The 12,373-nt window shown below is 38.6% G+C and overlaps 1 protein-coding gene across 1 annotated transcript in view; it reads left to right on the top strand.

The window, feature by feature from the left end:
- The first annotated feature begins 3,623 nt into the window (after nucleotides 1-3,623).
- Nucleotides 3,624-12,373, top strand: part of LOC139718949 (uncharacterized) — a 31,867-nt gene continuing 23,117 nt past the window's right edge. Inside the window, exon 1 of the mRNA XM_071630394.1 lies at nucleotides 3,624-3,725. Within this exon, the coding sequence (XP_071486495.1) occupies nucleotides 3,665-3,725 (61 nt within the window). The 5' untranslated portion in view covers nucleotides 3,624-3,664. The remainder of the gene's footprint in view (nucleotides 3,726-12,373) is intronic.

The raw sequence follows: 12,373 nt of genomic DNA on the forward strand, positions 1-12,373 counted from the left end.
ACTCTTTATTCTCTTGCCGAGTGATTCAAGAATTGCCGCGCCGACCACTGCACCTCGTCTGCAAAAGTATGTCCCGAAATGCTGCTCTGTGATTGGTTAAAACCACGGTTTCAGTTGAGTCCACTGTTTCAGACCACCCCAAACAGTTGACTCAAAATCGTGACGTAGAAGACTGCGGAGAAACCATGGTTTCTGCCGAAACCACCTTTGTGAATCGCAAGTTGAAACCATGGTTTCAAATCTGAGGTTTGAAACCATGGTTTCGAGCGAAACCACCTTTGTGAATTCGGGCCTTACTGTTTAATAACTAATCATGTCCACTATGTTTGATTTAAGAAGAAAGTCACAAATCAAAGTACAATTTGCACGTGTTCATATTGTAGGTTGCGTAAGAAAAAATGTATCTTCGGATACTCAGTAACATGACGTGCCCATGTCTGTTGCATGCACTGTGCAAACACCACTCATTGTGGTTGGTTAAAAGTTTCCCGCACATTACTGAGTACTCTATCATAACATTACAGGCGGGTGCGCGAGAGAAGACACTCCCTCTCTTGGATCCGCTGCCTGCGCCTGTTGGTGGTGTGTGCGCGCGTTTGCTCTTGTTGAATCTGCAATTGGCACATAATATGATGCAAATATGACTATAGAAAACACGACCCCAATCTTGAATTCCGTGATCAACAAAGTATTTAGGTGTCACAGTGTGATGTACTATTGCCAGTTCAGAGTTATGTACATGTACATAAAAGATAGACCCGATATCAAAAAAGGGGCTGTAGAACGTTTTCTAATGTTGGGTGAGGGAGGGGAGGGGAGGGGGGCTGTGAACCGTTGAGGGGGTGTTTAATATACGGCACTGGTCTGTCAGTGATCCCCCTTGACATTAGAAAACGTTCCAAGCCTCTTCGATGCTGTATTAGTCTATACGTGATTAATCTGGGAATACTATTGTAGTAGGGACCTACATCACTCTACAACAAGATCTCCAGACATTATCATTATGGTCATCCAAGTGGCTCATGAATTTCAACATCAAGAAGTGCGGAGTAATGTCAATCACTCGAAAACGCAATCCTAAAATCTACAAATACCACCTTCAGAATGGTGTAATTCCAAGAGTTACGGAGTATAAATACCTTGGAGTAACTGTAACACCTGACCTACGCTGGAATACACACTGTCAAAACATCAGGTGCAGGGCCAGCAAGACCCTGGGACTTATACGCCGAACATTGCCATCATGCTCAAAGGAAGTGAAGTGTAGAGCCTACACAGCATTGGTTAGGCCTAAACTGGAGTATGCCTCTGAGGTTTGGAACCCTCACACCTTGACGTCCATTAACAGCCTCGAACAAGTGCAGAGGGCAGCAGCCCGGTTTGTTGCTGGTGACTACAGATGGTCTACATCATCTACCCGTCTGGTGTCGGCACACGGATGGAACACGTTACACCACCGGCGACTCCTGGACCAATGTTCACTTTTTTACAAAATCCACTATGGAGTGGTAAGCCTACCATTGCCCTCAGCGGTTACCCCTGCAACCTACTATGGAAGGAACGATCATGACCTCAAGTTCAACATACCCAAGACAACTATTGATGCATTCAAGTACTCATTCTTTCCAAGGACAATTTGGATCTGGAACCGCCTACCTAGTCAAGTTGTACATGCCACCACCTTAACAACATTCAGAGAAGCTGCTCTCCCATGTATTACAACCCTGCAGCCTTCTTCTGGATCACTCATCCTTTAAAGGAGGATGCATTCAGATTTTACTCGCACAGTGCACACTTTTATTGTAAATAGAGATCATCACCATGGCACCTCCCAATGGCACACATGTGTAGTTTCATCCCAGTATAGCTTCTTTGAGCTGCGAGAGGGATTACAGTATCAAGTATCAAGTATCAAGTATCACACTGACACCTCAACAGCATTGTCTCTTCATAGATCGGTAATAAATTCAACCACCTCCATGTTTCAAATACTTTGTTGATCACGGAATTCAAGAATGGGTTCATGTTTTCTAGTTCCGTGAAACATCAGAAAAATACAACAAATCTAAACCTCTTTTTTTTTGTTACTTTACTTCCTCAAATACAAAAATACAGTGTTATCTTGGCGACATAAAATTTTCGCGAAGTGGAGCCGACGGTCTAAGTTTTTCGCAGCACGAAAATTCCGCGAATTGCCACTGGCATTAAACGTATTGTTTAGAATTGCATTTTGCTTTCGCGAATATATCTCCTCGCGAAATTTGCGAAAGTTTCATGCCCGCGAAAATTTCTGCAAAATGAAATTCAGCATTTATACCATGAAAATAAAAATCTTACAGAGGGCTCCTACTCAAATATCAATGAGTAGGTCCTGAAGGGTCATCTCTCCAAATCTGGTGCTTTTATCCGCCGTGTAACGGTAATTTCACTAAGCGAAAGGGGGAATTTCACTAAGCGGATACTCAGTATCCTAACATGACGTGCGCATGACTGTTGCATACACCTGCGCGAACACCACTCATTGTGGTTACCACATAGAGATTAGTATACATCTATATGGGTTACCATTGGTTAAAAGTTTCCCCCATAATTACTTAGTACATGTACATTGTACTCTATTATAACGTTACAGGCGGCTGCGTGAGAAGACTGATCCCTCTCTTGGATCCGCTGCCTGCGCCTGTACATGAGGCCAGTGTGGCTGGTGGTGTGTGCGCGTTTGCTCTTTTTGAATCTGCAATCGGCACACAATATGATGCAAGTTGAAGCAGCTACACCGTAGTAATTCGCGATGCGATCTGTGCACTTGCACACACGCTCATCGGAGGTGCTGCTTACAGGTGGTGGTGGGTACCACAGGCCATATAGGGTCAATTGATTTACTTACAGGTCTGGAGAATTTCCCACAAGAAGGACTCGAAACGTACATGTTCCGACAGACGCTGGGGAACGGGAGTAGACTCTTCACGTTGTTCCTGTTTTGATGATATTGACTGACTTGGAGAGTGCAAGTAAGGGATCACATGTGCAGCATGAAGAGCAAAGAGGTGCATATCGTCATAGGCAATTGATTGTCTTCATATAAAACGGAGCGCATCTACAGTTGTTACCTAAGCACGGAGCTGGGCCTTTATCATCGATATGGTCAGTTTCGTGTCGGGGAGAAGTCGGCGTCGTTGACGTTGTACCAGGCCTGGGTAACTGGTCGTCAGCACGAGCGTTCTTCGTTAGCTCTTTGTAAATTGAGTGTTTAGTTCTAATCAAGGTTTTACTCCAGGCTCTGAAATTCTCTCTTTGAACTATCAGTCTATCACGATAGACATTGAACGTTAGCATCGTATGTATATCAAGGCAGAGAGAATAACAGACATCTTTACAACGTGATTAACGCATAGCGTGCGTTGAAAATACAAGGGCAGATCGGAGGGGTAAAGACAGATCTTCTATAACAGACTGTGACTGTGTCCTACATCATCTTACATGCAGTTACAAGAATAAGTATCGGTAGTCAAGTCTAGACTGAGGTCAGCTCTGGTACCATCATGATTTTAAGGAGACAAAAGTGCTTCCAATCCCACTGAACTGACTGCATGCTGTAACTGATTTCAACATGATGTTGAATTTCAGGCACTGCCTGAAATTGAAAGTGAAGTCAGCATGGGAAATGCACACATGTTCAGCAGCTTTACTTGTCCTGATTATTCTTGGACTGATCAGCAGTCATGGTGAGTATTTTTCACATGAATTGCCATTGACTGATGTTTTTATGCCGTCAACAATTATAAAGTATTCAAAAGAACTTTTCCTGCCTGTTTCTACATGTATGCTTCATCTGTCAACTAGAATTCTTTCTCTGCCCCACTATTAACTAACAACAGTCACACTTTGTCCTTGACCGAAAGATCGGTCTGTATCTGGTCGTCGAGAATATGTTCCATGGAGACTGCATCTGGCTTCACGGATCCTCTGCGGAGGAGAGCGATAACGTCAAAAAAGAAGACTTCTTCGGACAGACAGATCTTTCTGCACTATTTTCGTCCTAACCCCAGGCCCCGGGGCGCTCCTTGTATGCAGTTATACCGTTGGAGCTTCACATTCGGACTGGTTGTAGTTAATTTTATCCCAAATCATTCTGTAGAAAGTGCATCAGTAAAAGATTGATAATCATGAATATTAAAGGGACCGTACAGTACTGGTTGAGGTAGGGATTCATGTTTTGAACATTCCTAAGTAAGATAATGAAAAGCTTTAGATGAAATATGAAAGAACATGTAATTTTAAGAAGGATTCAATGTTTATTTGATGAAAATTGGTTTTCAAATGGCTGAGATATCCCCAAAAGTGCTAATAATAAAAGGCGACATGCCCAAACTTTATTAGTATCTCTTTGTTTCACCTTGTTTATGGATATCTCAGCCATTTCAAAACCGATTTTCATCGAATAAACTTTTGATACCCCAGTAGAACCGCATGCTCTTTGACATCTCATAGAGTGGTTTCTGAATATCTCACAAAACGTTAAAAGGTAAATCTTCACCTCGACCAGAACTGTACACACCCTTTAAGTCAGTCAGTGGACAAAAACAAGTGCAATCTAGGCCGCACTACAATTGTACGTTGCATACATATCACATGCTTGTCTGCATGTTTTTCTATGATGGGACACCCGTTGAGGACGGGCTGATTTTGCTACAACATGCATTTCCCATAGACCCTTGCCTGAGTATATACCCAGGACTCATCCTCAAAAAGGGTTAAATACAATACATTGTAATAGACCCTTGGTAGAGTGCCCAGGACTCATCCTCATTGGGTTCGATACAATGTATAGTGTAGATGTTTTTTAAAGGCACATGCATTTTTTTTGCAGGCTGTAGCTGAAATACAGTTGCAAATTTGCGCTTTCATTATTTTTCATTCCATGCGATAATCAAGAAGTAAGTGTTGCACACTGTCTGTTGCCTTACTGTCAATTCAATATTACAGTTACCAGGGGCGGATCCAGGAATTCTGTAAAAGGGGGGGGGGGCGTGACTGATATTTCTGGTGCCACTTCCGGGTTTTATTTCATTTTTTTCTTTTTATTTTCTTTGTTTTTAATGAAAATCAAAGGGGGGGGGGGACAATTGTCAAGGTAACGGTATCACACCAAAAAGTTAAAGGGATGGTATAATACGTGTAGTTTTGGTTGAGATGGGGCTTCAGGTTTTCAATGTATAATGCGAAACCTGTTATGAAATATGAAAGGACATTGAAGAATTCTAAGAAGAATTCAAAGTTTGATGAAAATTGGTTTTATAATGGCTGAGATATCCAAAACAAAGCAATCCTATTAAACAAAAATTAGGACCTACCTTTTATTGATATAATCGCTTTGTTTTTCTGTGTTTTTGGATATCTCACCCATTTCAAAATCGATCTTCATCAAATAAACTGAATTGTATGCTCTTTACCATCCGTTCATGAAGTTGTTTCTACAGTTGTAGTGTAAGTATCTCACAAAGAGTTAAGAGCTGAACTCTCATTGCAATCAATTTATTGTATTGATATGGGCAATTCCACGATAACACCGTGACACTTTTGAGTATAATTTCACTCATCAAATGTAAATAACAATCAAAATGTAACACTTGAGAAAAAATTTTTATTGTGTATCTATGCATATCGTCATCAGCAATTTTGAAAACAAAAGAAAGGAAGAAAAAATGCTATGGTAAATGAGTTATGCATGATTAATTACCACTGTAACACCGTGACGCAAAATGGACATGGGTTTTTGGGCACTTTGTTTACTGACAAAACTCTGTGAAGTTAATGAACATTTTGATAAGTGGATGTGTTCATTGGATGTACTAGAGACTCAATTATAATAATGAAGTAAAATTTGATTAAAGAATCAATTGACAGGAAAACTATGACATAGATTTTAAATAAGTGCACCGTAACACCGTGACTGTATCACCGTGACCTCTGAAATGTGTGTAGAAAACCTATGGAGAATCCTGTTGTCTTACTTTCAGCTCATAGTGTTTCTCCATTAGGTAGAATGAAATGATGATTCATGATGAATGTTTGACATCACAGTATAACACTTACAGATAAAACAGAAAATTATTGAAATCATAACAGATTAACCAAAACAACAGAGTAAAGAAAAACTTTGCACTGTAACGCCGTGACATGTCATATACGTTTGTACACGTCACAGTCAGGAACACTGCTCTTTCAGTAAGATATACTTCATGTTTTGAGACATAATTCACTCTATCATCATTGAAACCTTGTTAAATAGTTCTGAGTGAACTTTTAGGGTTTACAACTACTCTTTATAAGTCCAATTTGTATTTTTAAAGATGACATACAAATTTGAAACTTTGATTTTAATACCTTTGGTCACAAAGCCAGGTGAACCAACTTAGCAATTTCAGTAGCAATAAAAAGAATCATTCAAGCAATTTGTGTGGTACAAAATGTACCATAATTATTATTCTTTATCAAAGACGTACTGGAAATTGAACATGTACATAAAAATGATTACAATGCAAATTCTCATTCATACATATACATGTACTCCTAGTGAGTGTGGCTCTTTTAATGGTGAAACTTGTAAGATTATGCACAGCACCATGCACAGGAAAGTAGTATTCCAGTGAATTTAACTTTCGATGGACACATTGATCTAGCTTCAGTATGCCCTAGGTAATTCTTTAGGATACCAGAGAAGCTGCAGCAAGATTTCAGACTGTTTATCATGTTAGGAACACATTTGAGTCTACAAAAGAAGAGTCAAACCATGTGATAAAATGGTCAATTATGATAAAAATATTAAACAAAGGGTATTAACTCATCTGAAACTGTTGCCTTTACCGTACCGGTAATTAAAAGTTCAAAACCTTCAGAAATGTTTGCTCTGGATAGTTATGAATCTGGTAGGTGGCACACTGTGAGTGGACTGCTTCCATTTTAATCCAGCATGTGCTCTGAGTGTTGATTGGCATATCAAACCCCACTGCATTGTAAACACAGTTCTCGATTTTTGGCACAGAAAGGGTTAAAATTGCATGATGCTGGCAACAAGTACAAGGGATAATCTTTGTGGATATAGCTTGACCCATCTGTTGTGAACAATCCTTGAAAAACCTCTATCTTTTGAGTAAATGTGACAGAGAAATCAGATGGTCACTTCAACAGTTATCATGTGTACATGTAATCCGGTATGTGTCCTGTGTTATTGCAATGCAAGTCACAGTGTTATAGTCACGGTGTTACAGTTACTGTAACACCGTGACACATTTTAATCAGCTTTAATTAATTAACAAAATGAGCTACCATCATTTTAGTACTTGTATATGGTAGCTACGTGTGGTCATGATTTGGGCTATCAAAATAAACCTTTTAGTGTTTGTAATTTTCAAACAATACTGAAAACATCAGTTTTTACCGTAACACCGTGACATTATTGATGATCGTATTTGCGATGTTCGCTGAAGCTTAACACATAGAAAATCTTGCACTTTGATGATTTGGTAATGGGCAATTCCATGGGAATGTGGACATGGCACTAAAATTTCAACTTTATCATATTGCAAAAGAATTACTCATTATGTATTACCCATATATTGAAGTTAAAGAAACTCAAAGAATTATATCAATCGGTCAAATATTTCCCGAGAAACATCTACAAATGTTGAAGACAATTTTTCAGTCATCCAAATTGCTAAAATGCATGCTTAACTTGATATAATTTTTTTTAATAGAAAAATTCTGCTAGCACTTCAATTAATTTATTTTAAAGAAGCAAATTGGTTGTACTTCAGTCTCCCATGAGGAAATTTTTATGCCACCTTCAAAAAATTCTAATCACCACATGAAAGTTCAGCCCTTGAGCCATGTAACGCGAGTTACCAAAACAAGAAATATTTTTCATTCTGAAGGAAGCAGTGGAGGTTATTTGTTGGGAATCATAAGTTTCTAAATTCATCACACCCTGATACTGTACACAGGATGTTGACTTAAATAAACACTGTTATCACATTAAAAAATGTCAATGAAAAGTGTAACGCGAGTTACCATGTAACGCGAGTTACCGGCGTGTAACGCGAGTTACCAACTATAAACACAAGTTTCCCCCAACATAAGCAAATTTTAGCACTTAATTGAGCTAGATTGTGGTGAAAACAATCAAATGCAGTGCTATACACACTATGCTGGACTGAAACAAAGGAGGGCAGCCTAATAAACTGTGATTAGCATCAAGGCCACTGATCACATGCCACATTGAAGAGTCTAGCCTGGCTTTCACCGCATGTGTACATGTATCCAGCAGTGAATGAGACCATTAAATTTATCTTTTGAATTTCCTACATCAGTATTACAGAATTTTTATTACAGAATGCTATAAAGCACAGCAAGTGTTGGTTGTAATCCTTGTTCGGTGGTCTACTGAAGATGACACCTGTCCGGAGATCAGGAGGTTGTGGGTTCGAATCCTGCTCGAGTATGTATACCCATGATTTTTTATCATGGCTACTAATAAAACACTGATCAATTCAGTGAGCTTATTAACGTTGATGTAGGGCAATTTGTCAATCAGTTGCAATGAAAACATCTCAACGGAAGAATTTCATGAATTTGAATAATTACGCAGTACCTACTGCATGTTATAAGGATTAGAACCAGCACTTGCTGTCGGGCGAAAGCACGGTTGTCTAGTGGAGACGACGCCTGTCCGGTGATCAGGAGGTCGTAAGTTTGAATACTGCTTGAGTATATACGCCCATGACTTTTTTATCATGGCTACTACTAAAACACTGATAAATTCAGTGCTTATTTACGTCGATGTAGAGTAATAAGCCAGTTCATATACACTGTAGCTCATGTACACATTGGTACAAATGACCTTTCTTTTTTCTCAGTTGGTTCGGCACTTCACTTGTTTTCAAAGCAGCATAATGCATAAGCTTGCATGACATAACAATTTATGGAACTTCTGTTCAAAAAAAGAATGAACTTGCATTTAGATCAGGGGATCAGAATACTCACATCAGTTTATAATTTAGCAGGCATCCATTTCATTGTTTTGTATTGAATGCAGTAACAGCTTATTTCCGTTTATATTGCAAAATACCATTCTTGCTGTCAGGTGGATGTGCTGGCAAGCATCATTTATAGATAAGGATCGCATGAATAATCATCGCATCACAGATACTTATCTCAGTGAATTTACAAACCAAAATGCCTGTTGGTACAAATGATCTTTTTTTGTTCATGCACAAAGTGGAATTACGAATTGGTCTTTTTGTCAATCAGTTGCAAAGAAATGTACTAGTTTTCACTCCTCACAAAGATGGGATTTGAATTTTTGAAAAATTGTAAGCTGTTTCGTAAACTTGTATATAGGGTTTGATACTTTTATGTTTTGTTTTAAAAAGACTTTCAACATTTTTCATCTTTACACTCTGAAACTTACAATGTAATAATACACCTAAATCATCTAGTATATTCAAACATATTCAAGGTCTCTATGAGGAGTGAAGCTCTTATTAGTCTTAAACACACTCTTCTATTGGGTTTATTAGTAAAATATTTGTTTAACATTTATTCGTTTTACTATCTACACATATAAGCATCTCTCAGAATATTCAACACAAGATTCAGTGCCATCAGAACAATTGTATGTCATCAATTTGTGTCCCCCTGTGTTAGTGGACATAATGTAACGCGAGTGACCGTAACGCGAGTTACCGACATAAAGGCTCCCTACATTTTTCCAGGTCATTGTTACTCAACTTTGATATTGTTAATTCATGAGTCCTAACCCACTCTCAATTCAAGGTAGGAAAACTTTTATCAAGATTGTCTAGTATGAGGAGACTTTCCAAAAAGAGGTCTTCATAGAATTGACCATGTCCTTTTTGTGTAACGCGAGTTACCGAAATTAAATGATTCAAGAATCCCAACATGTTTGTCCTTTATTTTTCTTTTTGGATTCATTTAGTTGGTGTATGTCTCCTTAACCCATGATGAAAAAAGTAACTAGTAGATCCTACCAATTACAAAGATATTGGCACATTATCCCAAAAATGTACCCATTATTTGTAACGCGAGTTACCGTGGAATTGCCCTAATGATGTTCAACCCTTAAACTCTGAAAACAAAGGCAAAGTTTTTACCTCCTTTTTCATTTTCTCATGCAGCATTCATTTAACTTTATTATATTTTTCAGGTAATTATGTCAAATTTAATTATGCTGATTTTATGCACATGTTTAGCAAAGTTAATGATGTAATTTTTTAACAAGATAGTCAAATATGAAAAATTCAGTCCTTAAGCTTTCATTTGATACCAAAATGAATAAGATTTGACTATTTTGAAAATTTGATGGTCATGTCCACTTTATCGTGGAATTGCCCTTATGCATATCATCCCTTTAAGCTCCCTCATGGTAGAGGGGTATAAGTTCCCTCCCCTTCCCTCACCTCAAGGTAAGTAAACAAGAAATCACTCAATAGCTTAACAAATTAATTTGTTTTCTTGGATGTCTATTTTGCAATTTTTTATGAATAACCAACAGTTGTATCCCCTCCTTTTTCGATTGATTTTTTCCAAATATTCCACCAAAAGCGTACATCAGATCATTGAATTTCAATTCTAAAAATGAAAAGCTCCCTCATGTGGGAGGGGAACACCCCCCTCCCACACCCTCTCCCCACTCGGTCACTGTACTCCCTCGCAAGCTTGTTTTCCCAAAATATTGAACATACACTGTATTCTTGCCTCCCCCCAATGATATTTCTGTAATGTAAAGCTATGTTTTTCCAAAGTAATTCTGGGGGTAGATTAAGCACAAATTAATGCCAGTCAAATTGGTGTTGATACAGTCATTTTATCTCACTGTTTTGACGCAAGACTGGTCATGGGATGTATAAATTGTCAACAGATATCATTACATGTACCAAAACACAACACTGTACTGTACATTGTGCATTATTAAGTGAAAGTTTTTTCCACTTTTACAAAGAAGCTTTTATGGCTTTACAACTTGTATATTTAAATGTACAACTGTACGTAGTAGTCGGACTTCAGGCCTAGCCAATCACTCAATGCGGTTTAGAAGAGGAAGCATAAGTGTGCAGTATCGGTGTCTTTAGTTTCATAACCCTTTGTTTTATTGTTTGTCCAGTTACTCCAACATAAAGAGATATCTGTTGACGGAGGGAAATGCCAAAATACATTCATGTAGTCATTGTGACGTAAATGTTTTCCATCAGCAATTATAGCTCAGTCATTTTTTTCTGTCAGATCATCTGCACTGCCAGCCGTATACACTGTATCAGATACCAATGGTGCTGTAAAGAAGTGTGGGATCCTGAGATTGGTATTTACACAATGTAAACTACATGTCTCTGTAAGATTCCACACTGGATGTGCAGACTCACCGAATGACTGAAGCGAAATTGGCACAACAAGCAAGTGAGGAAGCACAGTGACTGATCGGGGAGAGGGTGTGGGAGGGGGGGGGGGTGTTCCCCTCCCACAGGTGGGAGCTTTTATTTTTTAGAATTTAAATTCAATTATCTGATGTTCACTTTGGGAGGAATATTTCAGTTGGAAAACTTTCAATCAAAAAGTGAGAGGAAACATCAGTTGGTTATTTATATAAATTGCAAAATAGGCATTCACGAAAAGATATTAATTTGTTTAAATAACTATGAGTGATTTCTCGTTTGCTTACAATGTACCTTGAGGTGAGGGAGGGGAGGGGGTGCATGCCCTTCCACCACGAAGGAGCTTAAAGGGATGATATCACTAGTATTGATTGCGATGAGGGTTCAGCTTTTAACTTTTTGTCAGATACTTAGAAACAAGTTTATGAAATGGTAAAGAGCATACAGTTCTAAGAGGTATTCAAAGTTTATTTGATGAAAATTGATCCTGAACGCACATTACGTCCAGCACATACCCTGTTTAAACAGTTTTTAACCATTCTCTGGCTGATTATTTTCATCTGGACTGTCCGTCCATTCCTGAGGACAGACAGTCAACTGTCCGAAACGTTGAGTCCTTCTCCTAAGCTCTTCTATACCACCTGACTAAAGCGCATCTCAATGAGTATACAGGTGTCTCGAAAATGCTGATTGCATAATCATACATCATCACTGACAAAGGAACTGTTTACCTAATTCTGGTCTTATTTGGCTGATGTGCATTTTCAGACTGAGACGTCTTTGAATAAACGCATTGATGATGAGAAGCAGCAAACGTCAGAACATGACTAATTTAGTGTATTTTGCTTGGAAATTATAGACCTGCTCGCTATCGCTCACACATATGACCTTCCCTAATAGTGAGACATACATGTACATATCCGATT

This window comes from Diadema antillarum, unplaced genomic scaffold (genome assembly GCF_040938485.1).
Source record: "Diadema antillarum isolate AM-2024a unplaced genomic scaffold, OU_Dant_1.0 scf00000103, whole genome shotgun sequence".
Taxonomy (NCBI): domain Eukaryota; kingdom Metazoa; phylum Echinodermata; class Echinoidea; order Diadematoida; family Diadematidae; genus Diadema; species Diadema antillarum.